Raw genomic sequence first — 19,473 nt, forward strand, 5'->3', positions numbered from 1 at the left:
CTATGCAACATTCAGAAGAGAACAGACTGCTCTGGACGCCCAGAAACAGAGGGTCCAGTGAGTTGAAGAGGGGGAGGTAATGGTTTTAACATAAGATGTAACACAAGATCTCTCACTTCACAATAAAATATGGCTTCCGACTTCAGGTGCTACGTGCCACCCTTGGCTAGCTTCATCTAAGGCAGCACCTACCTAGCTATTCATACAGATATTTGCCCCCTAGGTCCAAAACATACCCCCCTACCCCCCCACTCCTTCTATGTTATGTGATACAATACAAAATAAAGTCACATTTCCACTGAACTACATGCTAATTCCCCAGCTTAAAAGCACCACAGTTGACACTGGCTGCCTGAAGCAGGAGGAGATGGATGGCCAGCCATACTACTTAAAGAAAATATTTTTCCCCCTCAAACATGTTTATGCATCTTCTGATCCTTTGAGCCATACAACGTGTTTCTTGCTTTAAAACAAAGCAAGACACTAATAAACCAACCGTATAGATAAAGGAAAGTGATAAAGGATAGAAGAATTTACAGCCACCCTGACATTCTATCATCACTAAGACAAAGCCTGAGTTGGAGGCGTGTCTATCAAATCTGTTTGTTTCTATTTACATGCAGCAGGGAAATGCAATATTAATCAAATCCCATGTAAACACACCTATTCCCAAGGTAAAATGTTCACTGTGTACGTTCTTGAGTTGGGTGTATAATATCCAAACAACAAACAATATCCTGCCCTGTACAACACAGTCTCTTTTTATTTTTATTCATAAATTTTACTGTTGTACAGAGATTGGATTTTGCAAAATGACAGATGCTAAGATTTGGCCATTGATTATTTGGGGTGTGGTGGTGTGGGAAATCACATAGCTCACCTACCACACCTGAGCATGTCAGAGGACAGGACAAGTTCTGACGTCCGTGTACACATTTCTAAACAGTCTAGGGAGGATGCTATCTATGCTGTTACAGGATGTGTAGAGGACAGGGTGTTGGCAAGTTGCCAGGGGTGTTCAAGACCACAGCGCTCACTGTCAGCAGAGTGCACAGGGTGCACATGCATGAGTAGAGAAAAACTTCAGTCCACAATGTAGGCTGTGCTTATCAGTTCTGATCTAAGGAAGAGGAAATGGTGGTGAAAGGGCAACTTTTGTCATTTTTAGTAAAAGAAATTCTTTGTCCTTAAACCCTGCTGAAGGCCCAAGAAAGGTCTCCATGCAATACGGAGTCTCAAACTGTCCAGTTTGTCATGAAGTCTTCTTACACAGGGATGCCTGCTGCACATACCAGACGGGACAACGACATACAATTCTTATGTGTGTTAAGACTCAAACTCCTCTCATGACACTATAAACACAGTAATTGTCATATGTAATTGTAATCTTCATCCAGTTTGTAAATGAGACTAACTTGGGTTGATCTATTAATAGGCTGTCAATCAAAAAAAAAAAAAAAAGCACAATTTTTCCCCTCAAAAACACCAGATGCCTAATACCAAGGCTCCTTTGGACATCTCCCAAAGGTCTTCATTTAGATAAGGGGAGGGTACAAGGCGCACAGTAGGACTACAGGAACAGCTAAGTATATCCCTCTAAGCATTTCAGAAGCGGTTCCCATTCTGGTCATCTACACAAACGGCATGTTCCATTTTCTACTAGACAGCTTGTACATCAGTTGACTTTGGCCATGTCTCATGAGACAGATCAGTGTTGGGACTGCAAGCATAGGGCCCATCACTTATCTAAGGACACAGAACAGTAGGAGCAAACCCACATCCACACAGTTGTCCCCGGTTCCCAGAGCTGAGGTCTTTGTGCTGTTATCAAAGCTACCTCGCATTCAGATTGGTCTGAAAATACAGGCCATGCTGGCCATGAAGGTTTTCCCCTTCAACCCCAAGTTCTCAGCCTTTGGGTTTGGGCCAGCAAGACTCAGGGTAAAGCAAAAAGTGCTTTCTGATCTGTCAGTCTCTCATCTTCTGAAGCTAGAGGGTTCTTCTGTGCCAACCCTTTGTCTCTCTTGATAGAGCAGAGGGGCTCTACTGTTCACTACAGAGCCCTTTTTCTTTGGTTGTATTCCCCTGTCACCCCTTCTAGTAACTCATATGAGATGCTAGAGTTTCAGGACATGGACATCTACTTACACGTCATCTCATTTTAGGACAGAGTTGGGTACAGAGAGTGAAGGAGGTGGGAAGGAGGAGGAGGGTGGAGGTCAGAGCTTAGGTAAGATTGAGAGAGATAAGCCTTTCAAGGTTCCTAGCTTAAAGGGCATCATGGCTTCAGACAACTACAAAGACTGAGCAGGTGACACTCTCGGGTGCAAGAACCAATCTGGATACCTGTGACAATCTCACTCTGAAAATCACTGAGAATCCCTTCTTCCCTAGCATAGGTAAAATCAAAGGGTCTCCAAAAAACCACACCTCACCCATTAGATCCAGCATGCACGTGTGCTCTTGGCTTTCAAGCACAGGAGTTTTTCCAAGTGACCTTTAGAATCCATATAACATTTTAGAGGTGCTTCGAAAACGAGTTGTCGACACCACTGTTTGTATAAGAAAACAGGGCTAAGGAGCGGAAAGAAAACCTATTCCCTCCGTAGTGTCATTGATGAAACTATCCAGTTGCTTCAAAAGTATTTCAGGGAGGTGGTGGTATACAGAGATGGAGCTCAGTCAGTGGGACACTTGCTAATAAACCTGAGGACCCAAGTTCCATCTCCAGAACTTTGAAGGAAAAGGCCACAGCTCTGCTGGCTTATGCTTGGAACTCCAACACTGAGAACATAGAGATGGGTGGCTTTTGGGGGGTTCACTGGCCAGCCAGTCTAACCTACTTGGTGATACCCAGGCCAAAGAGAGGCCACGTCTCCAAAACAAAGCAACAATGAGATGCCTCAGAACACTCAAGGACAAACAGCCAATCATCTGGTCATAAATTTGGCCATTGCTCTCACTCAGGAGCTCTGGGTCCGGCCTAAGACCCAGCCAAGACTATCCAGCAGTTTCTGCCAGTGTTCCTGCAGACAGCTCACTGGACTCAGGGAGGTACATGTTACCACCAACAGAACAAAGCAAACCAAAGCAAAATAAAACAGAAGACATGAAGGAGGGAGGGAGGGAGGCATGTAGGGGGCACCTGTGGGAAGTGGAAGTTGAGGGTGGATACATCATGACACAACATGTCCATGTATGAGTCTGTATGAGAGAGTAAATAAATGATATTCTCTTTGAAAATAAGGAGCAGGGCACCTGAAGACACCCATGTATATGTGTGCAATTTCAGGACAGCCACTTTAAAGCCTTGGGGGCCTTTAATTTCTCTACTCTTTAGGTTACAAGGATGAAATCATGCTGGTATCTGGGGGTCTAGTGAAGCAGTGAAGCTGATGGAACCAGGGGCTTCTGTGGACTTGAGTTTTTCCAGTGGATTGAGAATGGGAACTCAACACAAAGTCAAAGGATGTATGTGCTTGTGCCTAGCGTGGCTCAGGATGCCTGGGAAACAGAGAGCTTGGTCTGGACACCTTGAGGGCTGAATTCAAGGAAGATGACTTTTTTATTCCTGGTAGTACTCCAGGAACTGAAGCCGTTCAAAACTACATGACATCATCTTTGGCCTGGACCATTCTGAAGTAAGCCAAACACTTTGTATGTCCAGAAATGCTAGGGATAGAGTCAGAGAGGATGTCTTCAAATTGATGTCAGAGCCAGAGTCTGATGTCAGAGCATAATCCGGCAGGAAGCCAAGTGACTTCTCCCAGATGAACACATCATGGCGTTGCCTCATTGGTGAGACTAGAAGTGGCTGGGGGAGCACTATGCTGCTGGAGCACCAACTTCTGTGTCTTGATAAGTTTCTCTCGACACCCACTCTGCTAATATCACTTTCTCTCAGAATATTGCCTGGGGCTTTCTATCAGGTGGTCAAGGAAGTGAAATTATCATAATAAACTATAGCTGACATGCCCCCTTGTGCTTCAGAGACTCCTCTGGCAGTTACTGTTTCCTTAGATGCTCAGGAAGGACCCTAGCTCAGGGGCAAAGTATTATCCTTTTCTGGATTGGAAAGAAAAGACTGGGTAGAGGAATGTCTAGCTGGAAGTCTGCAAAGAGCGAGCCATTACTAGCAGCCAATATAAAACACTCAAGATGCAGTGTTTTAGGGACTCAAATTTGTTAGATACATTTATGATCTCTAAACCTCAAAGTGGAGAGACACTTGCTGTATTTCCAGTAAAGGCAGAAGGGGCTCAGTGGTCAGTCAACATTCCAGACTTAAAATGAAACTTCTGCTTCTCTCTCTATCTCTCTCTGTCTCTTTCTCTCTCTTTTAAATTTAAATTGGAAGATCACGAAGAACCAAAATGAAACAATCCATAATCCACAATTCAAACCAGAAGGTTTGGAATAGTTTATAACCACAAACAAAAACAAGCCAATTAAGATGTTCTTGTTCATAGCCAGAGAGAACTCCAGAGAGCTGGCTTTGGACAGACCTACAGTAACATGTCTATAAATTTGAAGCTTGCGTTTTGGACTGGTCCTGAGTATTTATATTACCTAATATTTACATACCTAGTATTTACATCATCTATCCATTTAAACCTTTCTCCTAAATTCTTACATTTTTTTCCCTCAAGAAGAAGACATTATCTCACGTTGTAATTGGTTGGTTACTAGGAAACATTAGGACTCTGACAGGTATATGGGGTAATAACGTGAAAGGGCTGGGGATGTATCTCAGTACTACAGTACTAGGAATTCACAAGCCATGATGCAAACAACAAAAACTAACTCAAGGACACATTTCCAGTCTTTGATATGTGATTTTGATAGAGAACATAATTGAAGACAAGTTCCGTTTGGGACAATGCTAGACCTGGTATGTATGGGCTGAAAGATGATGTCAACAAAGCAAGGTGAATAGATTCTTTCCTCTCAACATCACTGCTAATATGAAGAAAATATCCTAGCTATATGCGAAACTGCCAGGAATGGAAGGCACAAGAGACAGTAATTGATGAGTGTCTCCCCTCTCACCTATACTACTACAGAGGCAGAGATAGCATATTGGGGATTTCCAGCATGCAAGAATATGAAGAATACCACGGTGGGGAATGCCAGCAAGCTAAAATCTGAAAGATACGATGGGGATTACCATCAAGCTACAACCTGAAGATCGCCATGGTCTTAGAAACTTTGCTTATGTTTCCGTGTTTGTATGACGAAGGACATAAACTAACAGAACAGGGATTCTTTTCCATGCCAAGGTCAAGTCATGAAAAAAAAATTAATCTGTCAAGGTGCTACAGTCCCCTTTACTGAAAATGGAAATAGCTGTGAGCTACATCCAGATTTACAGGAACTTTTCATAGCATGAAAATACCAGAAACACTGTGCTGTTCTTGAGCCAAGGGAAAACTGATATTCGAGGATGTTCTAGGCTGCAAAACTAAATCCTCACTGAAACATCTAAGATTTACCAGTCAAAATACTCTAAGAAGAAAAAATGCATTGTGTACCTAGCAGAACCAAAAGCTTAGGTGTAGATAGTAGAAACAAAGTTAGGTGCCAACAGAGCTACAGGAAGCTGGAAGCATAAAGCTAGGGAGAGAGGAAGGGAGGGGGATTTCTTTTAAAATTCTATTTGTAAGTAGATGGGGGAAGATACCCATTGGGTCCTTCATATATCCCCCAGAATAGGCATCTCCCACACACGCTACTTGGGCATAAGGATTTGAGCTGAAGGCAATTGAGAACAAACACAAGACGAGTCCCCACTCTTCCTTACCCATCTGTCATTGGTACAGATTGCTCCTGGAAAAGGTACCTTTTCACAGTAAGAGAAACTCACTCTTAAATGGGGTGACATCTTTTATACTAGCTTCCTTCCTCAGCCTACTGAACAGTTCCTGAGCTCAGCATCCATCTCTCCTGGACTTGTTTTCTTGCCTTTACCTATCAAGAACTCTCTACTGAGCCTCTTGTCCCAGGCACTGGTCACTCTACATTGCCTGACCTCAATGTACTCAAGTTTACCCTACCTCCATGTTGGAAACATGTTCTCCCTAAGAAAGCCATGAGAATTTGTATCTGGACTTAACCCCTCACCTGCATCTGAAGGTCATCTCAGGGCATCTTTAGTCCAAAGCACCTATCCTGCAGGTCACATCAGTAACTCTGAGCCTTGAAGACTCCTTCCTTCAATTCTACTGGGGAAAGCTCTTTGTTTCTACAGGGCAATGGTCTTTTAAATTTTTTCACCCATAATTTAATGACTGATTCTCTTTAAATTAAGTCCCTTAAAGATCAGGATGGCTAACCCAAATCTTTCCTTTCTCCCATGGTGTCTAACATATGTCTCATATGCATATGATGGCCTGTAAATATATGGTCATGTAATCTGCTGACTTATGGTCATGCAGTCATTCAACAATCAATTCTATTAGTCCAAAAGTGCTGCAAATGTGCTCCCAAATTTATCAGAAGTTTCTTCTGTTTGTTCCACACCAACTTGGTGTCTTGTAAAGACACAGATGTGAAGGTAGGAAACACAGATTCTGTGAAATCTGTTGGACTCCTCCTATCAGTTCATGGCATGAAGCACCAGAGTTGGAAAATGACATTTCATAATGCTTTGCAAATATCGTGTAACCAGCTGTGGTCACAGCTCACCGAAGTAAAGCCTCATGTTCTTCACACGGTAAGATCAGCTTACGAGTGGAGGCTGAGAGGCTGACTACTGAGCTCAGGACACTAAGTTTCCATCTTTTCCCAGAGAAGAGACCTATAATTAGCTCAGGGTTTTGCAGAACCATGAGCTGAGGCAGGGAGTCCATATCCTAGTCCATCAACAGATTTAGCCAAGTTTAAAAAAAAATTATTTATTTTTGCACAGGGTACTTTTATAAAACAAACCTCTCAAATAAACTTGCATCCATGAAACGAATATTTTTACATGTGTTCATGCACTAGGTTTCTGTATAAACACATATGCTCCCATCTATCAAGCAGTTTATAAGTTCACATATGCACGTCAAACACTTTTTTAGTCAGAATTACTAGCAGGTACCTCGATGGTAAATAATCAGATTATCTGACTCAAATAGCACTGTCTATGGTTTCCTGTGCCCAGACTCCTACATCAAAACATTCTATTAGTTTCTGGAACAATATATGTTATATGGCAAGGACCACTGGTTTTGTGGGGGTTGGGGTAAGATAAATATAATTTTCTTGACTTTGTGTCTGTTGCTTTCATTTTACTATAGTACAGAGGTCTCTCAGATTACTTCTTAAAGGAAGAAAAGAAATAATTTCCCACTCAATTGCCAGAGGAACCATACAACTTAATCAGATTATCGTGTGGGAGAGAAAAACACTCCCAGTGACGCCATCTTCCTATGTCAATTCATTTTATTACAGATGGCGTCTCTCTCTGTGCTACATTAATGCAGCTCTTTCCCTCTCCGCCCCCCCCCTCAGTATTTCAAGATCTTAATCTCCGTTTGTCCCTCTGATATTTTATTGGCTCAGAAATACATGCTGTAAAAATCCATGGCCATCAAATTTTCCCGTGGGCTAAAAATAACTCACTCCTGTCAGTTAGAATTAGCTGATAAAGAATGTCAGAGCCTGTTCTGAATAAATTTGATAACTTCCTGTTTATGTAGCAGTGACCCCTGTCTAATAAAGCTTCTTTGCCCTAGAATGAGAGGAGGCTGTGCTCTATTCTATTCCTTAATGGCCAATCCTGATGACTTCTGAAAGCCTTTAATACATTTCCCATATTAGACATGAACAGATGTCAGGTAGGTTGCCAAGGGAGATTTCTTTTATGCAATCTTGGCTTGTCGGACAATCGTAGACCTTTCTCAACATGGGAAAAAATTACAGACCCAACTAATTTCCCTGACAGGGGAGAGTTACATATGTTTTCCACTTGTAGTGTTTTACGACAAGTTTACAGTTTTGCCAAACCTGGAACTAATTGGGACCATTTCCAAAACTGGTCCAATAAACCCCCCAAAGTGTAAGAGCCATTGGGAAAGGCAGCCAATGATGGCATGCTTGCTTTTCAGTTTTCCTCCATTTTGGCCAGAGATAGAAGGGATGGGGGGTGGGGGGGAGTTAGATTGTGAAATTATTTCATTTAAGTTGCTTAAACACTTACTGTTTCATATCCTCCCAGTTTTTGAGCAGCTTGAAACATAGTCCAAAGGTTAACTGTTAGAGGGACAATAAGTATTTAGATAAGCATTGCATTAACACACTTCCAAGAAATGTCAATTCAAACATTTTGTTTTGTTTTTCAATGAGAAAGAGAAAGAAAAAAAAATAACAAAAAACCCAATCACCTCTATCAACAAGAATAACAACAACAAAAACACAATCGTCTGCACCCCAGAGAGCTAAATTTCTAGGAAATAATTCACTTGAGGAGAGTTCAACATTATAGGATCTACTATGTTTAACCCTTAAAAGTCTTTCTTGAGAGAGAGTTGCAACACTAGAGTGCCTGTTGGACTTTAAGGACAAACAGCATAGTTGTGTCTGTCTTATCATCTGCAAAGGAAGAGAAGATGTTGGAAGAACCTTGAGGAATGTGTGGGAATTCAGAACAGGGGTGTGGGGCTTGCTCAGTTCTCTGAGTTCTCTAAGAGAAGGCCTTGATAGGACAGTCACACTTCCTCCAGATAAGATTTCTCTGTGATCAGTAAACAGTCACTTTACTCTAGGATTACCTTCTTAGACTGTTTGATAACAAGGCCATATTAAAGGATCATGGCTGTATTTTTGCCAACATGTGGCTGGCATGTGAGAGTAGAAAACAGACAGATCACATGCCTGACTTGAGTCACACAGTAAGGGGAGATAGTCATTCACAGAGAATGGAGTCATAAGCACACTTAACTCCCCAACTGGGCCTGGATAGCTGCGTGATGTTAGGAAACATTGTAACTTTAAAAAAAAAAAAAAATCCAGAGTATAGGGTTTGCGTGGTAATGCTGCCAAACAAGCTTGGCTCAAACTCGTATTGAGATATTTTTGGTTGTTCGTTTTGTACCAGATACCTTGGAATGTGAGAATATTGGACTTCAAGTAATCCTTTGGTGCAGGATTTGAACCAAATGGGAAATTAAAATGTCAAAAGACTCTTTGACACAAAAGGCTTGTGAAGCCATAGTGAACCTTGTACTGTGTCAAGGCTAAAAGAGCCCTGCCTTGGACTTGTTCTCTTCGGAAACACTGATAACGGGACAGAGCTCTTCACAGAACATTGATTTTACTTCTATTTCCAGCAGCCAGTTTTCAGACAAACATTGTAATCATGTGCCGTTATATAAGTTTATAATGGCTTCGAGTGATCTCTTGTAATCAGTGCCAGCTGCTATTAGCTATGTAAATTGTTATGTAAAACATACAGGTTTGACTCTCTTCATCAGAATGACACATGGCTTTAATCTAGGGAGATGCATTTGGAGAAAATACTATTTCAAGCCAGAGGGGCCCATAGCTTTGTGCACCAGGAAATCCAGACAGCAAAATATACTTGGCTGTGAACTCGGGGGTGCGGGGGGCAAGATCTGGGTTTTCTTTTTCATTTACAATGGAATTTTGCACAAGCTATGAGTTTCCTTGTCTATGCATGAAGACACCTAGACGCACAGCCAGCTCAAAGTTGCTACAAACTGGGATTTCTCTTCAACTTTTTATTTCATATTTGCTCTGAATTCAGACTTTAAGAAAACAACAGGTTTAAAACTAAAGGGATTTTTCCCCCCCTTTATGGCTGTTTGGTCTACTTTTAAACATCTTTCTTTTAGAAGTTGTCTCTGAACAGGCAACATCTGTGCCTGATAAGACGACACCATCATCATTATCATTATCTCATAAGAAAGGAGTTGCAGACACTCCAGATTGACAAAACAGAAAACAAGAAGCTTTCAGCACATCTATTTCCACTCCCAGTCCTCGGACTTCTGCCTATAAATATCTCTGCAATTGTCCCAGAAGGCAACAATGCAGCGGAAAGAGGCAGGGAGAAAATTCTTGGCTTGGACAATTTGTGGATCTACTATAAACAGAAAACACCCTGCCTAGATTAGGGTTTCAACATAATCACTAGTAGAAAAGAAAAGAAAAGAAAAAAAAAAAAAAACCAACATTTTTTCCACTCCCCCCTCCCTAACCCCCGCCCGATGCCTTGCAATTTCAAAGAATCTGAGCAATTCTGATATTTCAGAAACAAAAACAAGGATACTTACTCTGTTTGAAACCCAAGTAGGGAATTCGCTCGATGGGCGTTTTTCTTTCTTTCATGTATTTATACAGGGCCACTAAGAAGGCTTGTTCATCTGCCCTGCATTCTTCGCCAATAGACAGCTTTGGCTTTTCTTCATTTGAGGTTTTTTTACAGTTATTGTGGTTATTCTTCGGCTTGGTCAAGGCTGACCTGGCCTCTCCTTTCACCTGGAAAAAAGTAATAATAACAGTATAGCAAATCAAGTCTCAGAAGGCTTGAAAAGACATATCTAAGTGACACTTTCCACAGAAGGCACCCTTGAGTAAGGATGCTTCTAGACAATGGAAACAAAGCTCTATAAAAGAGCACACAGCAGGCTTTTGTGCTCTGTGGACTTGATGCAAGTACTCAAGTCTAGCAAGGGTGTGACATGAATGTCAATAAAGCTTTATTGACAAACAGGTGTCCAGAGGGCCACAGTTGGCCAGGTTGTGCCAGTATCCTTTGTCTTCTTCACAGTACATTCATGTCAAACCAGAACAAAATAGTGTTAATATCTGGTAAGAAGACCAACTTTCCTCTTGATACATTTCATTTCCCCAAAGGGCACCACCATTAAGGTCCTTGATTAAACCTTGCTTCCATAACAATAGCCCAATACTGTATGTTTTATATAAAAGAGAGAGCTTTATTTCTTTGTGTGCATTTATCCTCTTTCTCTTTCTAGACACCTGGAGGAGCTCTCCATGCTGGGTCATTGTCATGTGTCATCTGGGGTTGATGGCTGCACACAACACTGAGCAGTGTACTAAAAAAGCAGATTTTCTGATGAGGACTTGATGGCTTTTCCATCAGCTTAGAATGGGATAGGACATGTTTCCTTGCCAGAAAAGAAAGAGTAGAGAACAGTTAAAACCTCAAATAGAACAAATGGAACCCTCTTTCCCCCCACCCCCCCAACCCCCAACTAGGACATAAAGGGAGGCAGATACTTCATGGTTCTTCCTTCTACCCCACAGGCAGGCTTTGGTGTTTGGCTAACCTAATGTTCCCATGTTGTACAGCGGCCTTTGATGGTTGTTAAATATAACGCTAAGTTGCTGAGTTATTTTAATTGTAAAAGGGGGAAGCACAAAGGGTCAGCCTTGGAGTTCAAATGCACCCACAGGGAGTGTGTACATTCCAATATTCTTTACATCTCCTGGCTGACATCGGGCAGGAAGAGGGTAAGGGCCGGGAAACGTTGGGAATAAAAATGTCCCACAGATTCTACACCGTTCTCTCTTTCCAATTTTTCAGCCTCCACAGATCCTTCTGAGCTCTAAGCACATGGAAAGGTTTCTGTTTATTTATTGAAGGGGGAAACACATCCCCTCTAAGAGGGATTTGTTACTGCTCATTCTCTCAAACAAGCACACTGCTTTAATTTTTTCAGACTGGTCTCACAAGAATAACACTGTCTGGGCACCTCAGTGGGGTCACCAGAGATGATTCGTAATTTCTAAGGGGCTGAGGAAGTAGGGTAAAGACATTTTTCCACATAACATTTTTTTTTTACTGTCAATGTCCTCAAAAGTTTGCACTCTGTGACGTCACAGGAAGAAAGACATCCTGTGACATTTTACACCATCATCAATATTCACTACCGAGGACTAGGTTGATGGGCCTGAACTTAGGCACGCCATAGTTAATTGGCATCAGCAATCATCTAAGCATCCTAGTTTTCATCTGTATCGCCTTGTTGGTTTACATTGGTACCCAAGTGCTGTTGTAGAGCTCACTGACAGGTTGTTTCAGTCTCTCATTGGCCAACCTTGCAGACTAGGTTACATCAGCAGGCTTGCCAGCAAAGTCCAAGGAACTGCTTGTCTCTCTCCACCTACCCAGCACTGGGGTTATAAGCATGTACAACCACGTCAGCTTTGTAAACATGTATTCTCTAGATTGAACTGAGGTCTTCATGCTTACAGGACAAGCATTTTAAACACCTGGGCTATCTCCCTAAATTTTATGTGCACGCCTGTCATGAGGTAGGTCATTATTGTCTGAAGAATGTAGAAACTGAGGCACAAGCAGAAGGAATAAATGTGTTTAAGTGTGTAAGGTGAACTTAATAAAAACTGAAAGCCGGTAGTCAAAACAAAGTTTCAAGTAAAAGGCACATCTTATTTGCAGGCATGACAACATCTATGGCTGAGAAATGCGGTTGGTCATAGGTATATGTAATACAGGCATTACAGCATCTTCTACTGACTGAGAAATATGATTTATCAAGTCACACAAAAACCAAAACCAGGTGGTTGACAAATCTAAAGGGCTTCTTTGCTTCTACTGGGTACCCAGCCAATGAAGAGAAAGAACCCTATACCCGTGATTGCCTTCAATGAATGATGCAACCTTATATGCTTCACCTTCGCTAGGCCATCCACAGGAACTACAAAAGGTGGCTAACTAGACCCATGTTATAGGAGAAGAAGACTGAAGCTCACTGAGGCTGGAGATCTTGATGCAGTGCATGTGAACTATCTCATTCACAACACCTAAGTCTGGAGCCCAGGTCTAACTGCTTTCAAGCCTCAACTGTGTTCAGGAAAGAAAGGTTAAACGCTGTGTATAAAACAGGCTGAGGCTTAAGTTTGCAGTGATAACATGCTGACTATCACTGTTATTAGGACAGAGCCATTTCCATTAGGGGACTATGAGGTTTGCAGATAGACAGATGTGCCACCCTCTGCTTGAAGAAGAGAAATCCTGGAAATGGAAAGAAAACCTTTGGGGTGGAAGCAGGGGCTGAAGTAGCTAACCCTCTCTGTTAATGACAAAGGCTTCAAGTAAGACCATGCTGCCACCTGCTGAACTCCATCCTGCATCCCAGGGGATCCTCTAAGAGGAGGAAGGATGCTCAGCAAGATGGTAACAAGTGGGTGGTGGCTTGCATCTCAGGTTAGCTTGATATGTTTCTCAGTACAAGGGAGCTTTCTGTTCCCCGTAAGACTCAGTCAAGTTATTGTGTGTGTGTGTGTCGCCCAATTTACTCAAAAAACATTCCCAGTATTTTAGTCTACTAAATTATTGTAATTCAAGTATTAAAATGGAAATAGCATCTAGTGCTCACGGTGGCCTTGAGAGAGTATGACCTTTTAATGGTGGCAGTTAGGTTCCTGACCTGAGCCATACACACCTGCTGAACTCACCAAGAGCACTGGGATTTTCAGAGTGACTGACAGCATGCTAATTAGAGACACAATGATGTTCTCAATGAAGCTGCATACCTGTTTGACACTAATCACATTCATCTACACAACTGAGTTATAACCACGCTCTCCATCAGCAGGGCAAGCCAGCGGGCTGAACCAGAAACAAACAGGCTGTACTTCTAATCCAGACATGGTCAACAACTTGAGATGAAACCCTCAGCTTCTTGGTAAAGCAAGAATGATCACTCCCAGTTTGGAGGGTCGAATGAGATGAATGGTACTGAAAACTAATGCAAGCATCACCATTGCAACACTCTTACCACACAAGGATGTGAGGATAAGAGGACACCCAGCATAGCATACTTTGCCTTTCTATGCTCCTTTCAACATAGAAACCACCTGTTACATGTCTAATCTTTAAAAAATGCTTAACACACATGCATGTGCACATGCATGCATTTGTGCTGCGTACACACACACACACACACACACACACATACACACACACTATCATTTACTTTCGATCACTAAAGATCTTTCCTCTAAGAGAGTTGACCAAGCCTCTGCTATGGACCTGCTGCTGTAAATAGCCTTATCAAGTAAAGGGATTAGAACTGATCTTATTCACAATCCCTTCCTAGGGCTGGGTACTTTTCCTTCTCATGTGCTGTCTTCAGAAAGTCACAGAATTCTCTCTCCAGAGAAAACTGTATGCTCCAAAGATGCTGTCCTGTTAACACTGAGAGCCTGCAAACTTTCGAAGGTGATGTCATGACCACAGAAAACCCCGTTCACCTCTTCTGGAAGGTTTGCTGTGTGGAGCTGCAGGAGGCTGGCATTGATCCACGGTTAGAAATGGTCTGTCTGAGGCACTCTGAGAACACACATAGGTCTGAGAGCCAAGTGGCTCACCGGCACATAAAACCCTGGTTCAAATTCCCAAAATAAGCAGATGGTCACATCTTTACCACAACATTTTGTGGCAAAAGACCACTTTAAGAACCAAGTGTCTTTTTAAGTGGCTCTCCTGGTCCCAAGCGTGGTTTGTTCCTCCTGCAGGATTTTCCAGACACATGCCAACAGATACACTCGCCATGCTTTAAAATTCATCTTTTCCAGTTAGAGGATTTCTCCAGACCCATTAGAAAATACTTGAGGCAAGACTGTAATCCAAGGCTCCAAAAGCTAAGACGTCCGACCAGTTCCCAGGAGCTGACCACAGCACAGGAACACTGGAAGGGGGTGTGTCCCATGGTGACCATTTTCAGTGGCAGTTTTAGTGAAAAGAGGGGTGAAGAGAACCCCAGGCTTGGCTGTCAGGCTGTCATCCCTCATTAAAAAGAGTAAGTCAGTGCACACCGAAAGCAGTCCATGTATTCAGTAGCCGTTGGTTTCTTCTGGTCTCTGAGACCTAGATTGAGTTTTGTAAATCCCACACATTAGTAGTAATTCCAAATAACAAGGATCGATTGGCACTTCATCCCGGCAGCCTCAGATTTGGAATATTCTGGAAGAAACACAGCATGGGCTCTGCTTTCTCTGTTGAGCGTTGCCATTGTAAAACCTTAACTCCGTCCATGTTGCCTTGTGGGACTCTCATGATGCACTTGAGGGAAAGAAGAATCCCTGCTGCCTTCTTCACTCAAGGCCATAGAAACCAAGGCCCTGGGTAGTGGTTCCAGGGCTAAGTTGCTCAACTCATGAGAAAATGTCTTTCACGGTATCCATGTGAGTTTGCTTGCACAGAGTTAAGTGAACAGAGGCTAAGCCTGCCAGAGAAGGCTGGGTTTGCATTTAGCCAGCAAAGTGGGGAAAACAAACAAACAAACCAAAACCAACCACACTTCTGTAGATTGATTTTAAAATTAAAAAAACAAAACAAAACAAAAACCCTTTGAAATCTTGGGAGCATGACAAATTTCTAACAAAAGAGCCTTCAGATCTTTGTGGTTAAGAGTCACACTTGAAGATAAGATTTGCCAGAATGTAAAAACTCATGGTTCACTGGGTTCACACTGGGAAGGGGAGAGAGAACCCAGTCCAAGCACCAGCAGGCCGGCTCTATAAGTTCAAGCCATCCTTTTTCCTATGTCAGAATCTTCATCAATAATCAGCATGCCCCCCCCCCCAACATTCAGAGCTTTAGCGCTTACATCTGGACATGTTTTCTCAATCCCAATCTGATCTTTGAATCTGATCTGGATGGATTAGAGCTGTCTTTGGCCTTAGAAGCAAACACCAGACACCAACATCCAAGAGCTGGAATGTGGGACTGTGACCCAGGCTCACAGAAGTCAAAAAAGACAAGTCTAAAAATATGAAGTGACACTTCACTAAATACTTCCAGTGCACACACTGCAAAGATTTCAAAGAAGGCTCATTCAAAATGGGCCAAGTAAATGCTTTCTTTCTGCATCCGGAGAGATCTTCAAAAACCCTCATACACTTTTATTTGCATGCATATTCTTTTCCATGTATCTCTAATATGAATCAGAGGTGACTTTGGGAGAAAAACAAAACAAAACAAAACCATGACCAAAAAGGATTAATTCTAGCCACTTCTAATTTCATCTCCAGTTAATCTTTGAAGCATATTTAGATGTGTCCACTCAGAGAGAGGACGGTTCAGCTGGTCTATTTTTGATCCGGAGCAGAGTAAACTATGTCATTGTGTCATCTGGTATAAGATCTCAACCCAAGTGACGTGAGTACTTAATCACGTCCTTTACTGAACAAGCCAAACTGGGAGGTGAGAAGTCTTTCTGTTGACTAATCAAAATGCTGGCCCTCCTAGCAGATCCCAGTCCCCCACCCCCCACTCCCCGCCACTAGGGAAGTGTGCAGAAGTGCAAAAGCCAAAAGCAAATTCTGAATTGAACATGGTCACCAAGACATCAGATATCATTAAGGCCAAAGGGAGAACTCCACAGAAGCATCAATCAATCAATCAATCAATCAATCAATCAATCAGGAGGAGTCCCAGTGGACGACCCACCTTACCTTGCTGATAACTTTACCGTCACAGTTATTGTTGGGGTCTTTTGAGCCACTGAAGGAATCTCTTCTCTGGGGACATGTTTTCTTTTTGCGCGGTCTGCCTTTAAGATTTGGCGCTGAAAACAAATGGAAAATCATTGTCAGACCCAAAAGCCTTACTATACAGTGTTCAGCTCCGACAGCTGAAATACAGGTCAGCCATGAACTCTTATTGGATACTTCTGTCTCTGAAGGGATCTTGGTAGGTGAGAGACTTTCTGTACTCTGCTCTTAAAGTATCAGCTTTCCCAAGTCTGATTAATATAAATAAGATGAGGATGATAAGGACAACACAAATCCTCTTCCTGCCCTCCCACTCATGTACCCTCCCTCCCTCCCTCCCTCCCCGCATCACTGCTGTCAGAATAGAAGTACCCCTGGTCAGACTTGGAGATCACTCCTCCTGTTTGTTTGGTTTCTTGGTTTTAGAAACCCAAAGGACCAGCCAGCCTATGATGTCATCATAGTAAAGCAACATCTGAAAACATCACTCTTAGGAAGCGTTTCAAGACAGCAGTGTTATCTCAAATCACAGTCCCGGATGAGTGAGAAAGGCTCGCAGTAACAAGCTGCCACTGCACGCGCTTTCTGAATATTACTCTGGCCAGCATGTCTCACATCTCAGCAAATCTGGCCAAGACGTTGAGTCAGCATGTTCCTTTTTTCCTCCTCAGTATATTTTTATGAAGATCTGGAGGGTTATTTAAAATACATTCCAAAGCTTACACTGGGGTTAGCCTGACTCCTGTGGAGGTTGATTGTGTGTGTGTGTGTGTGTGTGTGTGTTATTAAAGCCATAATTACAAACGACACAGGTGATAGTGATCTTGGGTTGTTTATGGGGTGTCCTGACTGCTCTCCTACCAGCTTTCTCATTCAACTTCATCAGTCATGCAAGTCCCAGAAAAAAAAAAAAATCTAAAACCAACCAACTCATTGAGCTTCCTTCCCTTAACCAACTCCAGATAAATGCCTCCCCACACCCCAGCCCCCCCCACACACACACGTCTGCCCCGGAACAAGCCCTCCAGAGCTCTCAAAGCACCTATATGTTTATTACTTAGAGGGACAGTTACTGGGGAAAAAAAACTCACCTCTGAACATCAGGGAGCCTCTTAATTATTATTTACCTCTGGACACACAGGGTTAGCCGCTGGTGCCTTTAGGACATTTTAGGTTGGACTCAATTTACATACACACGACTTCCTACTAGTTTGTTTTTCTGCTGCGGTAAGGAGTGAAACTCAGCTAAGGCAACACTTTCTTTCCAAAGTAGGGAGTGTGGGTTAATGAAGCTGTTAATGAAGCTGAAGGCTCAGGCTCCCCTTCCCGAACTGCCGTTCTCATTCCAGTCTCAAAAACCACTGGTCTCAAAGTCCACTCCAAAAAACCTGCCTGGAATTTTCCTAACGTAAAGTCACAAGCAAAATCAAGCGAAGAGAAAACAGACGTTACCCATTCCAGTCGCCAAACATCTGCCTGACCGATGCCTGTGCTCAGCAAAGCTCCGGCAGGGGACGGTTCCCCAGCCGCATCCCTGGGAGTCTGGTCTTGGTGTGGATATCGGCTTCCTAGCTGCGAGGAGGCTTAGCGCTGCTCGCATGTCTCCTCCCCCGGCTCCATTACTCATGTAAACACACTGCAGTGACTAGCACGGGTGTGTGGGATGGGCTCTGAGCACTTAGATTGAGCTGCCAGACTGGCAGAGAAGACTCTGCACTCTCCTCCTCCCTGGCTCGGGCTTGCTGACTGCGCCTAGCCTGTTTGGTGGCTCCTGACCTCTGGCTCTTTGGTGGGAGCTCAGAGCCCAGTTCCGAGAACTTGCTACAGTCCACAGCCTGGAGCCAGGGTGTGGACTGTTTTGTTTAAAGGACTTTGTGTAGCTCGGAAGCTTTTTCATAATGACCCAAGTGCTCAGGCTTTAATGAGCTAGGGGTAGGACTTACTCTCAAGTCCCCTTATCAAAATAACAGCTCTGCAGTGAGCAGGCAGAAGCAGACAGGACTTGAGAGAGGAGCTCTGAGAGACCCATCAGCCGAAACGGAACAATATGGCCTCTGTTCTGAGACTTGTCAAAGCCATCTTTTCCCTCCTCACATTTTTGAAAAGCACTTAAAACCTAAAAGGCGTTTATTTCCAGAGAAGCTGTCAAAGCCCAAAGGCCCTGTCTAAAGACAGAGCCTTGCACTGAACGAACGCTGAGTTTTAAATAGCAAAGCAAAAGTTCTGAGAACCTGCGAGAACCACCCTGAAACTGGGTTGATTTCCTCATCTTTGGGGCTGTGTTCAGAACCCAGATACCCAGAAGATACTGAGAACTACCAAGGTTAAAACAGAGGAGACCACGCATACTGATCACACAAACTCTAAATATGGAGTCTTTGGTTCTTAATTGGCCAAGACCATGCAAATGCAAACCCTACTTTTACTTCCAACTAGGATCCCCCTCCCCCCAGCCCCCCACCCCACCCAGCATAGTCTTTGTAGTCTTTGTCCAGAAGGCTGGGTACAGCATTGTTACACCTGAATGGACCATCTTTGAGGGTGGGGCCGTTGGCTTCGACTCTCATTTGCATAATATTAGGGAGGTAGCATTGTGTCACCCGGAATTTGCTGAATGAAAGAATGTGACTAATGGAAACACACATACCCACAGAACTCATCACATCCTTGTAAGAAAGTGGAGGCTGCCAACTTGGATCACGTGACACATGTGTCACCGTTGGGAACCTTTGTACCTTACCTCCGATGCTTTGGTGACCTAAACTAGAAGCTGGAGGTAACAGGGGAACAAGAGATAGAAGCTTTGGCTTCCTGACTACTGTCAAACCTTCGCCTTCACCACAGCTTTGTACCCCGTATCAGTCACGAACCGTCAGTGTGCTAGGGGCGGTGACCATGAAGAACTGGTGACCGAAACCCCATAATGCAACAAGAAACCTTCCTATTTCCTAAGACCCTCAGTGGAGCTTTGTGACTGGGGAT

At 43.2% G+C, this 19,473-nt stretch overlaps 1 protein-coding gene across 4 annotated transcripts in view; it reads right to left on the reverse strand.

Annotated features, from left to right (window-relative positions):
* Arid5b (AT-rich interaction domain 5B) overlaps window positions 1-19,473 on the reverse strand; it is a 183,683-nt gene that overhangs the window by 24,478 nt on the left and 139,732 nt on the right. For 3 of the 4 annotated variants that reach the window (XM_029482612.1, XM_029482611.1, XM_021173683.2), the window contains 3 exons: window positions 16,453-16,565; window positions 10,278-10,482; window positions 8,183-8,235 (listed from right to left, as the gene is read on the reverse strand). In XM_029482612.1, the coding sequence (XP_029338472.1) occupies window positions 8,183-8,235; window positions 10,278-10,482; window positions 16,453-16,565 (371 nt within the window). Of the gene's footprint in view, window positions 1-8,182; window positions 8,236-10,277; window positions 10,483-16,452; window positions 16,566-17,943; window positions 18,225-19,473 lie in introns of those variants that run through there. The other variant, XM_021173684.2, reaches the window with a different exon arrangement.

This window comes from Mus caroli, chromosome 10 (assembly GCF_900094665.2).
Source record: "Mus caroli chromosome 10, CAROLI_EIJ_v1.1, whole genome shotgun sequence".
Taxonomy (NCBI): Eukaryota; Metazoa; Chordata; class Mammalia; order Rodentia; family Muridae; genus Mus; species Mus caroli.